The sequence below is a fragment of the Dendrobates tinctorius genome, unplaced genomic scaffold (genome assembly GCF_039654945.1).
Source record: "Dendrobates tinctorius isolate UK_male_01 unplaced genomic scaffold, ASM3965494v1 ptg000270l, whole genome shotgun sequence".
NCBI classification, from domain to species: Eukaryota; Metazoa; Chordata; class Amphibia; order Anura; family Dendrobatidae; genus Dendrobates; species Dendrobates tinctorius.
This window is the reverse complement of record NW_027361937.1, coordinates 9,977,721-9,997,609: the sequence shown is the minus strand read 5'-3', so window position 1 is coordinate 9,997,609 and position 19,889 is coordinate 9,977,721. Positions and strand designations below refer to the sequence as shown.

The following is a 19,889-nucleotide window of genomic DNA, read 5'->3' as shown; positions in this document are numbered from 1 at the left end:
TATTTGAAATTGATCCCATCTAAAGGATTCATTAGAGACTCATTTTTGGCAAAAGTACATGAATGTAACATATGCAATAAAAAAAAAAAAAAAAAAAAATTCCGATAACTTGATTTATGGAGTTGAAGAGCCTTTAAGAGTACGTCCACACAAATCGATGGTGATCAGGAAGCTTCACAACTACGGAACTATCACAACTGAGTGCTGAAATAAGCACAGTTTTCTGTTAAAGCACAAAGCTCTCTTATCACGGCTTTTTTGTATGCCTCAATGTGGTCAGTGAGGATAACTTAAATAACATTCACTACAATGCAACATCTGCATTGCAATGGAATACTACAGCAACCATATAGCTACATATTAACGTACCCCTAGACCTTTTATTCTTCAAGTACTATCCAAACAAGCAAAGCACATCCTGCCATTTTTCTTTTAAGCCTGTAATAATTCTGCATTTCAAACCCATAAAAAAAAAAATAGAATTTGCTCAACCTACATATCATAGAGTCAATATGGAACGACATGTTATATACAAACATTCATTCAAATATATTGATTTGTTTCCCTCACTGTGTAGGCCCAGCTTTACCATAACTTATTAGACGTTAATCATACAGAAATCATCATGTAGACCATTTACTACGCTTGCCGGAAGTCATGCCCCTATAAGAATAACCGTGCTCATGTACCACTACCGCAAGTACAACAAGCAGAAAGATTTTGAACATAATACCTACTTAACATTGCAGCAATAAAATACAACTGAAATTAGAACATTTCTCCACTGCGATACTTGAGAAAGAAGGCAGGACAAGATTCTTAGTGATTAAATAGTGCTCTAGGACTCGGCCAGAATAAGGTGAAAGCTGAGATTGCAAGAGGGGTAAAATGGGAAAAAGAAGAAAAAAAAGGAGAGAAGTTTTTGCCCCCTTCGCTGTTCTTTTAGCGCCAATATTAATTTCAAGAACAAAAAATATAATATTCTTAAATGTATGTTAAATGCCTATTCACTGGGAGAACTTGAAGTTGACTTTACTGTATTTAGTTAAAATAGCAGTTTAAGGAGAAAAATTAATACATGAAATGCAGCGGGCAAAAAAAAGCATCAGGTGAAAAGCAACAACATATAGCAACTAACAACTCCAGACAACCAAGAGAAATATGAACAAACTGAAAAGAATACAAGCCTCGCTACTACGTTCAGGTAATATTCTATCCTGTTATCAGACAGTATGAGCAGCTTGGCTCTCATCGCATGAAGAACAAGCAATATCCTCCTTCATCCCAGCAGTCTGTCCACATTACATGCAGCCTGCATGCTACTCAAGGCTCTGCAGTGCTGGACGCCTCGCTTTTCTGTGTTATAGAGCCGGTTCCATCATCAGCTCGAGTCTTTCTCATGTCGAGCAAAGGGCTATTTGCTCAACTTTGCCAAGGTCCATTAGAAGCTGCTTGATCCGATGCTTTAGTTGTGGAAGCCTCGCGAGTGGTTCTGGTGGCTCAAGTTCACCAGTGTAGTCCAAAAAACTTTCTAGAACTGAAAACCAAGAACAAGATTGGTCTTTTAGAACAAAAATTATTAAGTCCTTAAGAAAAAAAAAACAAAAAAAACACAAACTTAGAAAAGGAGACTTATTGTCCAGAGCAATCAATCACCGGGCAAACTTTATTTTTGAGTGATAAATGAAAGCAAAGCTTTTATTAGTGGCTTCACTTTTTTTTATTGTAAATAAAAGGATGCTTATTATAAAGGGGTTGGTCCACTACCAGGACAACACCTTCTTAAAACTAAATGTTAGGCCCAGATAAAATAATAAAGCCTATACACTAGGCTCCCGTGCCGGCTCCGTTCCAGCGACTGTCAACACCGTGGGAACGTCACCAGCACAGGAGGAGAGTATAACTTTTTTTTTTTTTTAAATCGGGGCTGAACATTTAGTTTAAGAATGGTTGTCCTAGTAGCGGACAGCCCCCTTTTAAAATGGAATGAAAGTCACAAAACATGTCCAAAACGTGGAACATTTGTCAATCCAAATCAACCAGATTCCACCTATTTTCCAGAAGGCCTTTGGAAAATGAATGCAGCATTTTGTCTGGTTACCATATGCAACCACTCCACTAGCTTTGTACCAGTTGACACTTGGCGGCCACTATGGATACGACATGTCATTTGGCACCAACACAAAGTCATGACAACCAAACCCCTTCTGTGCCGTAAAAATTAGTCAACAATGGGTGCTCAAAATAAAGCATTTGGATGCCTCCAAAAAATAAAAATGTTTGTGATTACAGGAGGGCAAGGAATCTATAATCCTCGTAATTACTCATGAAATTATGACACAAGATTTGGAGAATCCATTATCTCAAAAGGGTAGCACCTAACTGAAGATCCTAAAGGAAAAAATAGCTGAATCAATATCACCGCTCTCTTTCTCCTCACATTCAGATTGTACCAGTAGTTAACGGAGAGGATCCAGTGCAAAAAAAAAAAAAAAAAAAAAAAAAAAAAAAAAATTAATGAAAAAGAAACTACTCACCATCAAGTTCCTTCTCTATAAAATCCATTCTATGAGTAACTTCATCCTGCAGGGACTCCAGATGTGTCAGAAGGTTAAGTTGCCACTGTAGTTGTGAGCTGACTGTAGCGTCCCCATTGTCTGCGGGCTGGGCGTGAGGAGCTTCTGGAGGGGGATTCCTCTTTGATAGACACTCTCTTACCTAAAGACCAAAAGGAAGTAATGAAAATTCCTCATTTACAAGCAAAAGTCATTTCTGCCTTTCTGCTCGCCCTTGAGATCGGACTCTCTCCATTATATAAAACAAATACCCTTAGGGGCGTACCCAAGACCGTCAGTTAAATTATAAGTGTACATAGGATTGCAGTTCATGACATGTTTAATAAAAATTGCATGAGATTTCCCACGACAGACTCTGGGGACATTTCACTAGGAGGCCGCCCAAGCTGCCTCTGAAGAAAGTCTATCTCAGGCGATGTGGCATGTTGTGCCCTCAGGTTGAAACGACTAGGGTACAGTGCCAATCAGTTCAAAAGGACATAAAATGAAGGATCAGCAGGGACTTCAAGAGTTGTGCTTTATTGTACAGTAGGAATAATCTATACTGGATAAATTCATAAATTGCTGCAGTTCTACACAATCATGCCTTGTAATTCTGCACAATCCCCTAAAAGGTTAGCCATTGATTAAAATACACTATATTAATGTGTTATTCCCAAGACAGCAAGAAATTGGCTCCTCCAAAGGATAGCATCATCTACAGAACTGGGAATAAACTTACTGATGGGCTAGGGGAATCCTGAAATTGTGCTTTGGAACCTAGGAACCAGGATCTGCAGAGCTTTACTATGAATGGAGGTGCACATGCGCAATCTCCGCTCAATGTCTATAGGACTGCCAGAAATAGACTGCTGTGCTGGACTTTCTCCTATAGACAAATGAATAGAGCAAGAGTCGGGCATGCACACCTTACACTAAATTAAAGAAGGGGCTTTCCAGAGCCCAGGTCACAAAGCCCCATTCTTGGGATAACAGGGGGTCCCAGCAATCAGCAAATTATCCCACATCCTCAGAATAGGAGAGGATGTACTTTCAGAGGATGAAAATCCAGTTAAGGTTGTACTGGCATCGGTGGGCCCACCATCCACATAAGCCCAGTCATGATCTCTGCAGCTGCGATCATTACACCCCTGGTGAATATAAAATTCATTACAAAAACTTCAGTTTTACTGAAATTAGTTGGTGCAAAAATGAGTACATTGCACATTAAAATCTACTACATTTAGGCTCTTGTATGAACTGCATGATTTTGAGAGACAGCACCAAGTCTTCTACACATGGAATGAACAAGTTGATGACATGTTGCAACATCTTTTTCTGTCCTTCAAGAACGACCTTAGGGTGTGTGCACACGTTGCGGATTCTGCTGCGGATCCGCAGCACCATTTAAATCAACGTAAAATGAAAACCGCAATGAAAAACACTGCAGAATTTTCTGAGCGGATTTGCTGCGGTTTCAAATCCGCAGCATGTCACTTCTTTGTGCTGATTCTGCAGCGGTTGGGCACCTGCTCCATGGCAATTGTCAAACCGCAGGCAAATCCGCAGGTCTTTTGACCTGCGGATTCAGACAAATCCGCGGGGAAAAATTCCGCAGCGGAATCAGCAAAGTGTGCACACTCCCTAAGAGTTTATATGCTGGATGAAGAGTGATGTTCAACTTCCCTTGAGAATTCCACATAGCTATTCGGTTGGGATCAGATCTGGAGACGTTCTTGGCCACTGAATCACTTCCACCTTGTTCTTTAGAAATACAAGTGTGGCCTTAGAGGTTTTGGATCATTTTCATGTTGGAAAAGTGCACATCTACCAAGGACATGGAATGATGGTAGCATCTGCTCTTTCAATATAGAGAGGGACATCTCTGAATTCTCTATACCATCAATGAAATGTAGCTCATTAGCTTCAGCAGCACTCATGTAGCCTAACGTACAAGGACACCACCATGATTCACTGTAGGCTCCATGCATTTTTGTTGAACGAATCAGTTCCAAAAACACTTATCTTGGTCTCAAGAGTAGAAAGTCTCAATAGACTTCATATTTTTCAGCATGGGCCCTGGCAAATTGTAGTCCGGCTTTTTTGCCCAAGTGATTAAAGGGAATCGGTCACCATTTTTTTTGGACTATCAGCTGCCGGCATTGACATCAGGGGCTTATCTACAGCATTTTGTAATGCTGTAGATACGCCCCCGATGTACCCTGAAAGAGAAGAAAAACACGTTATATTATACTCACCGGGCGGTCCGGTCCGACGCCTCCCATCTTCATACGATGCCATCCACCTCTTACCTTCCTGTAGTGGCTCCGGCGCACTGCCCTATTGAGGGCAGAGTCCTACAGTGCGCAGGCGTCGGGAGTGGTCTGGCGCCTGCGCACTGCAGTATTCTGGCTCTGCCCTCAACAGGGCAGAGCAGTGCGCATGCGCCGGAGCTACTACAGGAAGGGAAGAAGAGGACGGCATCGTATGAAGATGGGAAGCGTCGAACCAGACCGCGACACCCATCGGACCGGACCGCCCCCTCTGGTGAGTATAATCTAACGTGTTTTTCCTATATTTCAGGTTACATCGGGTTCTTATCTACAGCATTACAGAATGCTGTAGATAAGCCCCTGATGTCAATGCCGGAAGCTGATAGTCCAAAAAAAGGGTGACAGATTCCCTTTAAGGAGAGACTTCCTAAGCATCATATTAGAATGAAATCCGCAATTTTTGTGCCCATGATGTGTTTTTCCGCAAAAAAACGCATTGCGGAAAAAAAACAAAGCATGTTCATTCATTTTGCAGAAAATCTGCGGATTTCATTGTATTAGGATGCTCCGGAAAAAAAAAAAAGGCAATCCGCAAAAAACGCGATAAAAACCGCAACGTGTGTACATACTCTTACTGACAAGTATAGCTTTGCTGATCTTCTTGTAATCTTCACCTTTCGTGTGTAAAGAAATTTTCTCTCTCGTCTTTTGTGACATTTCTCTTCCATGTGGTTCCATTGTTGACAGCATGAAATGGGAAGGGGTGCTCTTAGATAAGCAATGCCCTTTTATAGTCAAATGTCTGCTGCACGCCTGTTTGATGAATAATTAGACTTACCTGTGGTTGAATACTTGTTGTTAAAGGGAATCTGTCACCCTTTTTTTGGCCTATTAGCTGCCGGCATAGACATCGGGGGCTTATCTACAGCATTCTGTAATGCTGTAGATAAGCCCCCGATGTAACCTGAAAGAGAAGAAAAACACGTTATATTGTACTTACCAAGGTGGGCGGTCCGGTCCGATGGGTGTTGCGGTCCGGTCCGGCTCCTCCCTTCTTCATGCGATGACGCCCTCTTCTCCCGTCCTGAAATGGCTCCAGCGCATTGCTCTGCCCTGCTGAGGGCAGAGCAGAATTCTGCAGTGCGCAGGCGCCAGACCTCTCCCGAGGCATGCGCACTGCAGAATTCTGCTCTGCCCTCAACAGGGCAGAGCAATGCGCCTGCGCCAGAGCCATTTCAGGACGGGAGAAGAGGGCGTCATCGCATGAAGGGAGGCGCCGGACCGGACCGCCCACCTCGGTGACTATAATATAACGTGTTTTTCTTCTCTTTCAGATTACATCGGGGGCTTAGCTACAGCATTACAAAATGCTGTAGCTAAGCCCCCGATGTCTATGCCGGCAGCTAATAGGCCAAAAAAAGGTGACAGATTCCCTTTAATTAGAATTTTGTAGTGTGAACTTTAGCTCTGCTTTTAAAAACTTTAACTGGGGTGTGCTCATTTTTGCAAAAAAAAAAAAAAAAAATCCTGAAGAAATTTCTTAAGAATGGGTGTGCAAAATAAAAAAATAAAAATATATATAGTTTACAATCAATGGCCAGCATTTGTGGAAAGTGTAGAACATGCTCATTCTGAAAGGAAACTAAAGGTTTTCGGACATCTGTTGGGGTGTACTTATTTATGCTGAGCATGTATGAATGTGAATATGTATATCACATACAGAAGATCCACTATGGCTGCACTTGTTAAAACATGGTACCTGTTTCTTTTTTTTTTTTTTTTTTTTTTTTTAAAATAAAAAAAACCGTAAAAGCCATCCAAACATAACGAGTACCTTATATATGTAAATATATTCGGAACATAAGGCAGAAGTGTAGTTGGGCATCTGAGTATTAATTTTATACTGTAGTTGCACAGGTGTGTTTTTTATTATGTTTAATTAGTTAAAATTAATCTTGGCAGCTGCTGATGAAGATCTTACAAAGTGAGAACTACAGTGATAAGATGGGAAGCAACTATATAGCAATCCTCGTTCATTTATTATCTGGTTCTGACATGAGAATGGTCAATAAAAGGTTTGCGGAAATAATGTGCATCATGGAAACTCTCGGGCGTGTGTTACACCAAAACTTAAAAGATTGTAAACTATTTTGACATTGATGACCTGTACTTGGGGTGTTCTTGGGTACTGCAGCTCTGCTTATATGAATCTCAATAGTCACCAGAAATCAGACAACACAAATAACGGAGCCTTTGAATTCATTCATCCGTTGCTGGTAACAACAACTGATCAACATGGGTGCCTGGTGATGGGCCCCCCAATCTCATGTTAAAGGCCATATCCTGAGAATAGGTCAATATCTTAGTAGCAGACAACCACTTTAATATCAGCCTAGTGTAGCTCTGTGGAAAAGTTAATGTTTCTGAAAGTATTGCATGTTTCAACAGCAGTGGGCAAACACCTAGCGCCAATAACTGCACGTTTTAACACTTAATGCCAGCTTTATAAAAGCACAATAATATAACTAGTAAGTATAAAAAAAATTGGCAATCCACAAGTGGATAAAGCAGGGATTATACACAGACTTTGAAAATTGCTACTGAAATTGATGACCAGATTTGTGAAAGGGCGTTTGATCCATGCATTTCCTATTCATCGTTTTCAGGCAACAGGCTCAACATAATGCGGCGCCTGTGCAAGTAACGTTTTCTTGTGTTCTGTGACTGCTGTCTGACAGACTTTTCCCCCAATATCACAACCTATAAATATGTTAATCAAACTTGGAATAAATCAAGCCTACAAGAGACTATAGAAAAACTTTGTAATTTATCTCATCAGAAAAATAGTCTTCTTACGTCACTTACGTACTACTTCCCCAACCCCCCTACCTGCTAAACTCACCCACTCTGGGGGGGAAAATTCAAATCCATCCTTATCAAGACAAAACAAAACTACCAGGGTAATGAGGGATCAGGTTCACCTCCTATTATACTCTGGAGAGAGGAGGGAGATGAGGAGAGTTGAGCCTACTGAGAGATCTCAGGCAGATTGAGCTGCAGCTTCAAGAAAATGTATTTTGTGCTGGAGTCACAGCCACACAGCTCAGTACTGCTGTATAATTACTCCATCTCATTCTGTGTGCTGTGCATGGAAGAGATCGTAGCTAGTCTCCTTCCAAAAGCTCAGAGATAACTAATAAAGTGTTGAGCGAATGTGATCAGATAAGGTGCTATCCGAGCATCTTCAGCATGCTTAAATACTATGTTAGAGTCACCGCAACTGCATGTCTTGTGGCTGTTCGACAGCCACAACACATGCAGGGATTGCCCATTTGCTAGGAGGTCAATTTAATAAAATTAAATATCACAGAGATTAATAAAAGTTTAAAGCTGAGGCTATGTGGCATCGTGACACTGAGTTCACAGTGACCTGCAACTTTGGATGTAATGATGTTCTATGGTGCTGCGCTGTGACCTGTGACAGTGTTGGATTTACAGTCACAGGTAGCAAGTTGCACATGGCATGCTTGCCACAGACTTAAATGCAACTTGCACGCGAAATGAGACTTTGCTGTGTATAAAAGAAAAATTAAAAAAAAAAAAAAAAAAATTGAGTTGCAGACAAGACAGAGCTCTACAATAGTCACTCAACAATAAGTCTCAGACAAGCTGAAAAGTCATGCCACAAAAATCAGTCGCCGTATAGCCACAACCCAAGTGAGAATTCTCCAATTCAAGTTTCTATTACCCACCTTACAATAATTATGCTTTGATTCGCTCTCTACCTTTAGCAACTCTCTGTCCAAGTCCCAGCCTAATCGTTCAGCAATGGAGTCTTCCCTGTTTTGCCGTATTCGATCCACTCCACCATCCAAGGATGAACTGCGAGTTTCAACAACCAGTCTCTGCTCTACTGCAGGGTAATAGGTCCGTGGTTTTTGGTAACAGTGTTCACTGGTGATATAAGATTCCTCCACAGAAGGAATTGGGGAAGGTTTGTCCACTGAACCATTATAAGTCCTGTAGTTTGTGGAATCCTCTTTACACGAGTTTTCCTCCACAGTTCGTCCGATGTAACATCTGTCATTTAATGCATGTTGCTTCCATGGATGGCCCCAAAACCGAAGATCTGGGTGCTCCTTGCTCCTGTTTAAATCAGAGATGTTTTACTGGCCTGCCTGACATACATTTTGTACAGCTTAAAAGGGTTACTCCCATCTTTAGAATTTGCCACCTATCCACAGACTGAGAAAAGTTGCAGATCTCCGCAGAGCCCTGTCTGTACAGCGCCGTGCCCAGATATGTACACCTGCTTCTCCACTCATTCTCTATGGGACTTCGGGAAACAGCGGAGAGCTGTGCTCTTATCACAAGTGGTGACAGAACGTGCAGGGTTGTGCATGTCCGGCCACCGGCCCACTAAGATGAGCCCCACTCTCAGGAACAGTCAGCATCCTATGGATAGGCGATGAATGATAAATTAAAAAGAACCTGTCAATGTAAAAGCGGGATCTCATCTGCAGGCTGTCCTAAAGCTGGTCAGATTGACACAATTTTGTGGAAAACAAAAGTTTCAGTAAAAGTTTTACACACTGAAATCCATGGTGTCAAGCATGAGTCAAAAGGGCCGTCCTATTCAGTGATTGACAGCATGCAGAGATAGCTGTCACTGAGAACGACCGGCCACTGGACTCTTATGTCTACAGATACCAGGGATTTCAAAGAATAAAATACAAGTTATACTGATTTTTGTTTTCCACAAACCTGTATGTTTCAATCTGCTCATCTTCTCTACACCACAATGTCCACAGATCGGACCGCAAGTACAACACGACAGATTCCCTTTAACCAATGCTTGTTTAAAAACAATTAGGGAGCATTTTCCACTAAAATCATACATTTAATTCTTCCTGCAGGGAATTCTAAAGTCAAGACATGGCATTTTATAAAACGGTATTAAAAAAAAAAAAAAAAAAAAAGAAAATATAATCAAAACCTAAAATGTATAGGGAATATGTCAGCAGGTTTTGTTATGTAATCTGACAGCTGCATGACGTTGGGGCCAAGACCCTGATTGCAGAGATGTGTCACTTCGTTTACTTGGTGCAGCAGTTATGATAGATTGTCAGTTTTCTCTGCTGCAGATTTAGCAGAGCTTATAGAATTGACCCCTGTGTAACACCACCCACACATCACCGGTTCGAAGCTTGTGTGTACATTGTATGTTGTATTGTAGTTGACAGAAATATGCTAACATGTGTACTCAAATAGAAATACAGCATAATAAGTGACATCATTGTAATCAGGGTGCCTGCTCAAACATCCTGCTGCTCTCAAATTTCAGAGCTAAAACCTGCTAACAGATTTCCTAGAATTCTACAGTTTGTCCCATGTTCTCTCTTGAGCAGTACAGCTACTTACCCCTCCTGGCTTCCTCTGGATGGCTGACTCCTGATGAGTGACAGTTCAGACCAGTGTCATGACTGCACCGCTGGTCTGTACTCTGCGCTCTACAATGCTCAAAGCAAAAGAAACTTTGCCTCTGCAGCATTAGAGGAGTGCAGGGACAGCATCAAAGCAGCACTTGCAAGCTCTATAGAAGAGAGACCTAGGTGACTGGACAGCAAAGAGACTGCAGAGGTAGCTGATGACCTAGGCAACGAACACCACTACAGAATTCAAAATCCTTCTAATCGAGAATAGCAAAGTTAGAAAGTTGCTTGTTTTTACAAGCACTTTGCAATGTTAAGTAACTAAACTTATTTTTAACAATTTTGCTCAACTGTTGTCCAGCATGGGAAGTTATGAAACTAGTTATGCAAAATTGCCCATAAACGGCTTCCAAACCCCTGACTTTTCCTAGTCTATATTCCTGCACTGATATGAAAACTCATTTGGGTTACATATTATGGCAGTGAAAGAGTTTTTCAAAGAATCACTCCTCCCATCAGAGGTTTTATCCTCCTAATACATCACAATCACCATATATCTCTGTGTCCTTACAATTGCTCATGTTGCCTTTCTACCCAGCTTATTCTTCGCTTTTCCATTAGGTCTATGACATCATGTGATTAAAACCTGACTAGCTAAATCCTTTCTAAGCTCTATGTAGAAACACAAGTCACTGCAGAAGTCCCTGGCAGGGGGTGGGGGAGCAGTTGGATCAGGAGTTGGAGAGGGGAATGATTTCTGTAGGGACAAGAGACTTCCTGTTTCTACATAGAACAAAGAAAACTGAAGAATTAACTGTGTAGAAAGGCAAAATGAGCAATTGTAAGTACACAGTGCTATATAATATGATGATTGCGATATAATAAGCGGTTAAAAACTGATGGGAGGAGGAGGGCTTCTTAAAAGGGGTTGTCTCATCTTCTTAAACAGCTTCACAGAAATGGGACTTGTTCTTTTGTTGACCAGTACTAGAAACACCCTGTTAGTGCCTGAACATTTACTGCAATGGATGGAGATTAATAAACATTGATTGATCAGGGGGCAGAAACCATTGTGAAACCAAGTGCCACAATAGACCTCTAGGATAAATACCATGTAGTTCAAGGGAGGCTGGACTATCACCAATATAACATTTGGAAATAATACTAAAGGATATCAATCTATATTAAAACCACAAACCAAATTGCTGGAGAAATTTCGGCAACTGAAAAATGCTTTCCATTCATGTGCACAGGATAAGCCAAATTAAAAACAAATGAGATCCCTGCAGAAATTTCTGCAACAAATATTCCAAGTGTGACCATACACTTATAATAAAGGTCTTCTTCCAGTGCATTTCTCTATAAGAAACAAGCAGTCTATCATTTTCACTTGGCAGGATTTAGTCTTCTAATGTACTGACATGTACTTACTGCAATATGCTCATCTTCAGCTGTAATCCATGCAGGACCTCAATCACACGTTGCACATCTCCCAAGAGCTGATGTGTTGCAACAATCTTCTTCGCATTTTGATGGGAGTAGTTTTCTTCTAGAAAGGATAATCCATGCATATGGCCTTCATTCAGCCACTCTTTATCGTACCAGTACTTTAGACTCACACGTTGTCCTAAGAGAAAGCAGGAAAAAAAAACAAAACAAAAACGACCTTACAAAAAGAAAACAAATTAAAAAGATAAATAATTACTCAATAAATCAAGGCTATTCATTAAAGGGAATCTGCCAGCTGGTTTTGCTATGTAATCCTACAGCACAAGGTAGTAGATGAACAAGCCTAACCAAGTGTCATCACTAATCAATGTGCAGTTCCAACACAATAAGTGTTTTATAAGCAGGAGATTAACACTGCTGGAATAGCTGCCTGTGTGCATCTTGGTCTAACCTGGCCTTCAGCACTGATTAGCATTTTACTGTAAATATACAAAGCACAAACAAAGCTGCTAATTAGAGGTATGGATTGGGTCAGCTTTTGAGCTCTACTACATCTAAGAACTCTGGTCATATCAAAACTGCTGCACCCAGTAAACTAAGTGATGCATCGTTGGAATCAGGGTCTGTTTCCCCACATTATGCTGCTCTCTGATGAGGTAGCAAAAACCTAGTGACAGATTCCCTTTAATGCTGTCCAATTAACCTAGTGATGCAGGAACAGTCTTGGGAAAATGAAAACGGAGCATCAGCAAAAGGATGAGTCCTGTACTGTAGAAACCCATTACAGTAATTAATCTCCTGGTGCATGGATTTGGCCGGTCAGTGTTAGCGTTTAGAAGCAGAATCTACGAGGCAATGTATTTAGAAAACACTCTGCTTACTCATCACTAGTCAGGATGTAATCATCATTAAAGGGAACCGGTCATCAGAAAAAAACTGCCATTAACCTGCAGAATGGGGTTAAACTGCCGGTTAATAGGGTTATTAACCTGCATAGCGTCCACACTTAGCCAAATGCTGCAGGGAGAAAAGTAACTTAATTCTCCCGGGTAGTGTCCCAGTTTCAGTCAAGGGGTTGGCGGCAGAGGTAACTGTGCTCCCGGCTCTGACTGACAGCCAGCCCAATGTAGAGCCAGTGTCAATCAGTGCCAGGGACGCAGGTACAGCTGCCACTCTGTCAGTGACAGACACCGGAACACTGCCTGGAAGAATAAAGTTATCTTTCTCCCCGCAGTATTTGGCCAAGTGCAGGCCCCGGGCAGGTTAATAGTGTTTTATTCTGGTAACAGGCTTCCTTTAAAGCAACTTTACACACATACCATTAGTTTGTGGTATAAAATCCTGTTTACAGGGTCTTTAAATGTAAACAAAAAAAAACCATACCTGGTGGATCCTGGCAGACGTAGCAAGTGTATTTTTCAGGTACAGTGTCTTCTAATAAACCCATACAAACGCCATGTTGCCAGCATAGACATTCTTCACACTGCAAAAATGTATGAAAAAAAATGAGTGGAAAGCTCTAGTTCCAACCAATAAGACTGCATAAGGGTAGCATATCCATTTGTTTTTATTTTTAGTGAATATGAGTCTTTCAAAATTCTGTTGGTATAACCACATATCAATTAGGGAATGATAGGTGGGAAGATGGAGCAATCTGAAGATAGCTGGGCTCTCAATTTCCAGAAGGTAGAACACAGCTATAATTCTACCTTTGCACCTAGAGCCGTATGAATGAATGACAAACTGCAATGCGATTCCCCATTTAGAGGAAGGTGTTAATTTTGGAGGATTCATTGGTAGCTATAAAGATGTACTGCTGTCTCTAGCAATGCAATCTAACACCGGGATCACACTACCGTGTGTTATGAGAAACTCGCTCGAGTCTCTCGCATCAACACCCGGCGCTACTGCCGACACTCGGGATCGGAGCTGCGGCTGCATGTATTTCTATGCAGCCGCAGCTCCGGTCCTGAGTGGCGTCGGGTGTTGGTGCTAGAGACCCGTGCGAGTTTCTCGCATTACATACGGTAGTGTGATCTTGGCCTAATACACTAAACTGGAACTTAAGGTCAGTTCCAGTCTTATTTTTTTTCAAAGAAGTTTCTAAATAAAATAGGATGCAAAACCATTTAGTTTTTATTTTAACTTGTGTGAAAACATCTGTAAGACGCACATGTGCATTCCAAGGAGTTGTTGAAAAGAAGTAGACAACCATCTGAACAACATCTCCAGATTCTACCTGAATCATGAAGTCATTTTCTTCCTGCACCTCACACATGCAGCGAACAATTTCACACTCCGCTTCATCTTCCTCTGCATTTGTGACGTCAATTTCTTCATTGTAATCGTCGTCATCGCTCCAAAGCAGACTTTCTGTGCACGAATCGCTTAGTGTCTCCTCATCTGTTCAAACCGAAAAGTAAGTTACAACCATGTATTAAACACTACACTGAACATAAAGCGGATTCTTGGTACTTACCAGAAAACCTCTCTTAGCCTCTATTGGGGGGCCCAAGAACCATGGGCATTGGCTGTTGCCCCAGAAGGCTGACACTAAGCGTGTATTAAAAAAAAAAAAAAAAAAAAATGTAGGTAAAAAGATCTAGTTCCCAGTCTCTGCTTCCTACATAACAGTGATAGCTTGGAAGAAAAAAAAATAGGGATTTTTGTGTACTCACCGTAAAATCCTTTTCTCCGAGCCAATCATTGGGGGACACAGAGACCGTGGGTGTTATGCTGCTTGCCACTAGGAGGACATTAAGTAAACACAGAAAAAAGTTAACTCCTCCCCTGCAGTATACACCCTCTCGCTAGCTGGGAATTCCGCAGTTTGGTGAAAAAAGCAGTAGAGTATTAAACGAATGACAATCATAACTGTCAAAACCTAAAAATGCTACAGTGAGCCAATAGGCCAAACAGGGTGGGTGCTGTGTCCCCCAATGATTGGCTAGGAGAAAAGGATTTTACGGTGAGTACACAAAAATCCCTATTTCTCCTACGCCTCATTGGGGGACACAGAGACCGTGGGACGTCCTAAAGCAGTCCCTGGGTGGGGAGCATATTTCTGCCAATACCCCATGTACCACTGAGTCAACACCGTGGCACTGCCAATTGCAGGCTGCGTCTGCCGAGAGTTGCATCCGCAGAAGCCCGAGAATGAATTAGGCAATGTTTGTAAAGGTAGGCAAACTGGACCAAGTCGCAGCCTCATGGAGAGGCCTGAGAATGAACTTCGTAATTTCTTGTAAAAAGTATGCAGACTGGACAAAGTCGCAGCCTTGCAGACCTGGTCTGCCGAGGCCTGGTGCCGAATGGGCGAAGAGGCGTCCACTGACCGGGTAGAGTGCGCCTTAATCCCAGCTGGGACAGGCGTGTTCCTGACACGGTAGGATTTCTGAATCCTGAGAACTACCTTTTCCTGATGAAAATGCAGAAAAGGAGGAGAACGGCAGGACAGGACTGACAATTTCGAAACTCGTCTGATTGACGTAGTTGCCACTAGAAAGACCACCTTCCAAGAGAGGACGGTCAGTGGCATGTCCAGCAGCAGTCCGAAAAGGAAGGCCCCGAGAACCAGGTTAAGGCCCCATGAGTGGCCTTCTAAAAGGAGACGCCACATGGAAAACTCTTTGAATGAACGCCTTGACTTGAAACTTGGTGGCAAATTGGGAAAGCACTGACCAGGCCGAAATTTTTCCCTTGAGCGAACAAAGCACGAGGCCTGATCTAAATACAGATTGAAGGGATTCCAATATGGCCAGAATGGACACCACCAGAGGTGATTGACCATGAACCTTGCCCATGAAAGTTTGTCCAGGTGCGGTGATATATGCGCATGCCCACAGGCTTCCTAGCACCAATCATGGTGGAGATCACGACGTGAGTGAACCCAGCCTGAGTTAAAAACCAGGATTCAATGGCCACGCCATCAAAGACCGGGCCTCGGAGCTCTGGTGGTAAATCGGGCCCTGCGAGAGTAGGTCCATACGATCTGAAAGTTGCCGGGGGACGTCGGCGATCAGTTGTATTAGTTCTGCATACCATGCTCGGCGCGGCCAATCTGGCGCAACTAGGATCACTGGTACTCCCTCCGCTCTGATCTTCTTGATGACCCTCGCAAGCAAGGGAAGAGGGGGAAGATGTACAGGAGCCAGAAACAGTGCCATGGCAGAACTAGAGCGTCCGCTCCGATGGCGCATGGATCGCGCGATCGGGAAACGAACAGAGGAACCTTGTTGTTCAGTCTTGAGGCCATGAGATCCACTTCCGTGGTCCCTCATCGAAGACAAATCTGCTGAAAGATTTCCAGATGAAGAGATCACTTCCCTGAGGCAATGCCTTGGTGACTGAGAAAATCTGTCTCCCAATTTTCCAAGCCCGGGATTTGGCTTGCCGAGATGGGCGAATGGCTGGTCTCGGCCCCATAGAAGATGTAACTCACTTCGTGCATGGCCATCCTGTCCCGGGTTCCTCCCTGGTGGTTGATATACGCTACAACCGTGGCGTTGTCGGATTGAGACCCGATGGGGTGAGGTGGAAACTCCGTAGAGCTAATGTGATTGTTCGTGTCATCAAATGTTAATGGGGAGACGTGACTCTCTGGTTGACCAATGACCCTGTGCCATGTGGTGACGAGACCACACCCCAGCTGAGGAGACTTGAATCGGTGGTTACTACCAACCATCTTAGTGGGGGTAAAGATCTCCCTTGATTCAGGGAGGACCTCAGTGTCCACCTCCTGAGGGCTTGCCTGTCCTGCAGGGACAGAGGAATCCGACGATCCTGGGAGAACGGGTTCTTGTTCCAAGCTAACAGAAACGCATGTTGTAAAGGACGGCGGAAAACGGAACTGCTTCCATCTCTGTCACCATCCTTCCGAGAACTCCCATGGTGAAACGGATGGAATGAGAAACTGGTCGAAAAAGAGACCACGCTGCTTGATGTAAGGCTTGGGTCTCTCCTGAGGGAGGGTGGTGAACTCACGGGAAGTGCGAGCTGGTCCTGGGAAAAACCTTTCACAGTCTATCTTCCACCTTAGGCGAGAAAGTGCATCTACTGTTATCCACAGATTCCTCACGGGCTGGAAGGGACGGACCCTTGATGAGCAGGCGTCCAGATACGGTAAGACTACCACTCTTGGAGAGTGAAGAATGGCCATGACAGCCGCCATGACCTTGGTAAAAACCCTGGGAGCGGTGGCGAGTCCGAAGGACAAGCCAAGAACTGGAAGTGTTTCTCGTGAGTTGCAAAACGCAGGAACTACTGAAGGGACGGGCAGATCGGAACGTGAAGGTAAGCTTCCTTGATGTCGGTGGATGCTAGGAACTCTCCCCTTTGCCATAGAAGCGATAACTGATGGGAGAGCCTTCATTCGGAATCACCGTACTTTGAGAAACTGATCTAACAATTTGAGATCCAGAATGGGTCGCATCGTCCCGTCCTCTTTTGGAACCACAAAAAAAAGTCTGAATAACAAAACCTAAACTTTTCGTGAAGGGGACCGGAATGATGACTCCGTCCTTTAGCAGAGCCTGAACAGCCCGAAGGAAGACTCTTGTCTTTCTCTTGGGGGAAAGGAAAGAAAAACCCCCGTGTTGAAGGGGGAGAAGAAATTCTATATTGTATCCGAAGAACACCAGCCTCCTGAACCAATTGCTGTCATTGGGTAGATCTATGAGATCTGGTTCCCCCAGATCCAGAATCCCTAGGCATGGTTTCCAAGAACGGTTAGGTCCGTATGATGCGAGAAGATCAAAAACGTGTCGGCTGTTGGTTGCTAAAACAGCCGAACAGCCCCTTTTACTGAGGAAGGAGTTTACCTTCTCCCCCCTGGTAAAATCAGAAATGAGCGGTCTAGTCTCTCTTCAAAGGACGACCCTTTTGAAAGGGTGGGAGAAGTCAACGATCTTTTCGATGTGGCATGCGCCCACCAGCCGCGGAGCCCTGGGGCTCTTCTAATGGAGATCGCATTAGAGGCAGATTAAGCCGCGCAATTGGCGGTATCAAAAGAAGCATCTACTACAAAGACCGCTGCATGAATCATCTGGCTGGTGACAGTGGTTGCCTGTGGAGAAGATTAGTGCCCTGGAATGAAATAATCAGGACTTCTGCTCAAGCGGCCATTGCCTTGGTGACCTAAACTGCCACGAAGGATGGAGAAAAAGCCGCTCCTGAAGCTTCCAAATATTGAACGGCAGGTAGTCAATTTTGACCATCGGAGGGGTTTCTGACTGAGGCACCCTCAGAAAACAGATAGGAGCGTTGTAGAAGCAAGACGCAGTACAGGAAGGTTCACCGGAGGGAACTGTAATCAATCCTTCAATAGGTCTGGAGTATTTAGCCAGAGTATACTTTTGCCCAGTGAGCCACTTATGTGGCCAATCCCTATGTTACTGGACGATGGTAAATAACAGCGCACACGCTTGTTCCATAGACGAGACAGTCGTCCAACTACAGAATCCTGTTGACTGATTCTATAAAGGGCATGCCACACTAAGAGATATCGCTAGCAATATCGCTAAAACTTGTGACGTTATAGTGATATTGCTAGCGATATTGCTGTGTCTGATACTCACCTCCGACCGCTCCCCCGCTGGTTATCGCTGACCGCACGAGAATGTCCAGGACCGCTTCTCGTTGTCCGCTTCCTGCGGCGCTTCCTGCTGTGACGACGAGCGGCGCGTGGAGCCGGGCGGGAGGACGCAGGATCGCCTAGTGTGACAGGTAAGTAGCGACCCCCGTCCCCAGCGATGTCGCTAGTGAGATCTGCCTGTGTGGCAGCTCACTAGCGACCACTTAGCGATGTACCAGCGATCCTGACCGCGTCATATCGCTGGTGCATCTCTAAGTGTGACAGAACCTTTAGAGAATCAAGCGACTCTTGATCAGTTGGGGGATTCTGAGGGGCTGACGCGTCAGATACGAATTCAGAGGCATGCTCGCTGTGAACCTCAGGAGAGGCGAGAGAGACAGGAGTCGCTGATGCTGAAGCGTGAACGTGACTAGGGAACGCGCCATGTGTCCGCTTTTTCAGAGACCTGAGCATCCCTTGGACGAGTATGGCTCCTGACTTAAATAGTCCTCCCGGAGGGAGAATAGCCTGGGTCAGAGACTCCACCGACCGTGACAGGGTGCAGCCCACTCAGGGGTACCAGGCGCAGGAAGCCCCGTCAGCAGTCGCTGCGAGGGGCGTTGGAGTGCAGGTCGGGGCGCAGTACGTGCATAACGGATTAGATTGTGCACTGGGTAGGGCAGACTTGCAAGTAGTACACACGGTTAAAAACGCGGTGTATTTCTTAACAGCCCGTTTAGTCTCTTTCAAGAGATGCATAGCGCTCCAGAAAGGGTTAACGGCAGAGACTGGCTGCAGCTGCAGAGAATGTGCCGAGAAGTGGTTAAGCTTTAACCTAAGGGCAGATGCAGCTTACCCTCGGTCCTGTGTTATGTCCCCCGGGAGGAAAAACGGTGGCCCTGTGGCGTCGCCCGGTATTCGGCTGCTCCTGCAAGGGTTAACTGCAGCAGAGATAACAGATAAGGCCCCATGGCCCCCGGGATTAAAATTGCGCGTCTCATTAGGAGCGGGAGGCGCCAAGAGGAAGGGGCGGCGGGAATAGCGCGGGCGACGCTATTCAAATTGCGGCCTAGTAGGCCGGAAAAGCAGGGGACTCAATTTTTGGCCTACCTGCGGTAGGCGCCGGGGCAGCGCTATAGAAATAGTGACCTAGCAGGCCGGGGACTAAATTTCTGGAGCCATCTCAAAATGCTGAGCGCGCGGGGGGCCGCCGCCGCTGAGTCAGCGCTTCTCCAGGGGGCAGGACCCGACCCCATACCTCAACTCCAGTGCCTAAGTCAGCGCCGAAGTCCATTCTTCTTATCCTCCTGGGCTGATGTGGCAGAGCTGGAGGAGTTCTTGAATGGGGGGATGCTCGATCGGTCCTCCCTCTGGGCAGGGGGACGGAGAGCTTAAAGAGGTATGCTCAATCGGTCCTCCCTCTGGGGCCGATTCAGGGCATCCAAAAAAGCGCTGTTCAGGTCCTTTTCCATGCACTCCTGTGCGATCTTGTTGCGCTTACCCTCGTATCCGTTCGACCATCATGGGAACCATCATCAGAGGAATCAGCCCCGTTCGTTGCAGGAAAGGTACGTGAAGGGTTACTCCACGTGCTTGCCTGTTGTTGGTT

The 19,889-nt window shown here is 44.4% G+C and overlaps 1 protein-coding gene across 5 annotated transcripts in view; it reads right to left on the bottom strand.

Annotated features, from left to right (window-relative positions):
• Nucleotides 1–1,016: 1,016 nt before the first annotated feature.
• PHF20 (PHD finger protein 20) overlaps nucleotides 1,017–19,889 on the bottom strand; it is a 124,008-nt gene continuing 105,135 nt past the window's right edge. For 4 of the 5 annotated variants that reach the window (XM_073559411.1, XM_073559408.1, XM_073559412.1 and 1 more), the window contains 6 exons: nucleotides 13,949–14,112; nucleotides 13,093–13,192; nucleotides 11,692–11,887; nucleotides 8,581–8,974; nucleotides 2,538–2,718; nucleotides 1,017–1,537 (listed from right to left, as the gene is read on the bottom strand). In XM_073559411.1, coding sequence (XP_073415512.1) covers nucleotides 1,398–1,537; nucleotides 2,538–2,718; nucleotides 8,581–8,974; nucleotides 11,692–11,887; nucleotides 13,093–13,192; nucleotides 13,949–14,112 — 1,175 coding nt within the window. In that variant the 3' untranslated portion in view covers nucleotides 1,017–1,397. The remainder of the gene's footprint in view (nucleotides 1,538–2,537; nucleotides 2,719–8,580; nucleotides 8,975–11,691; nucleotides 11,888–13,092; nucleotides 13,193–13,948; nucleotides 14,113–19,889) is intronic. The other variant, XM_073559410.1, reaches the window with a different exon arrangement.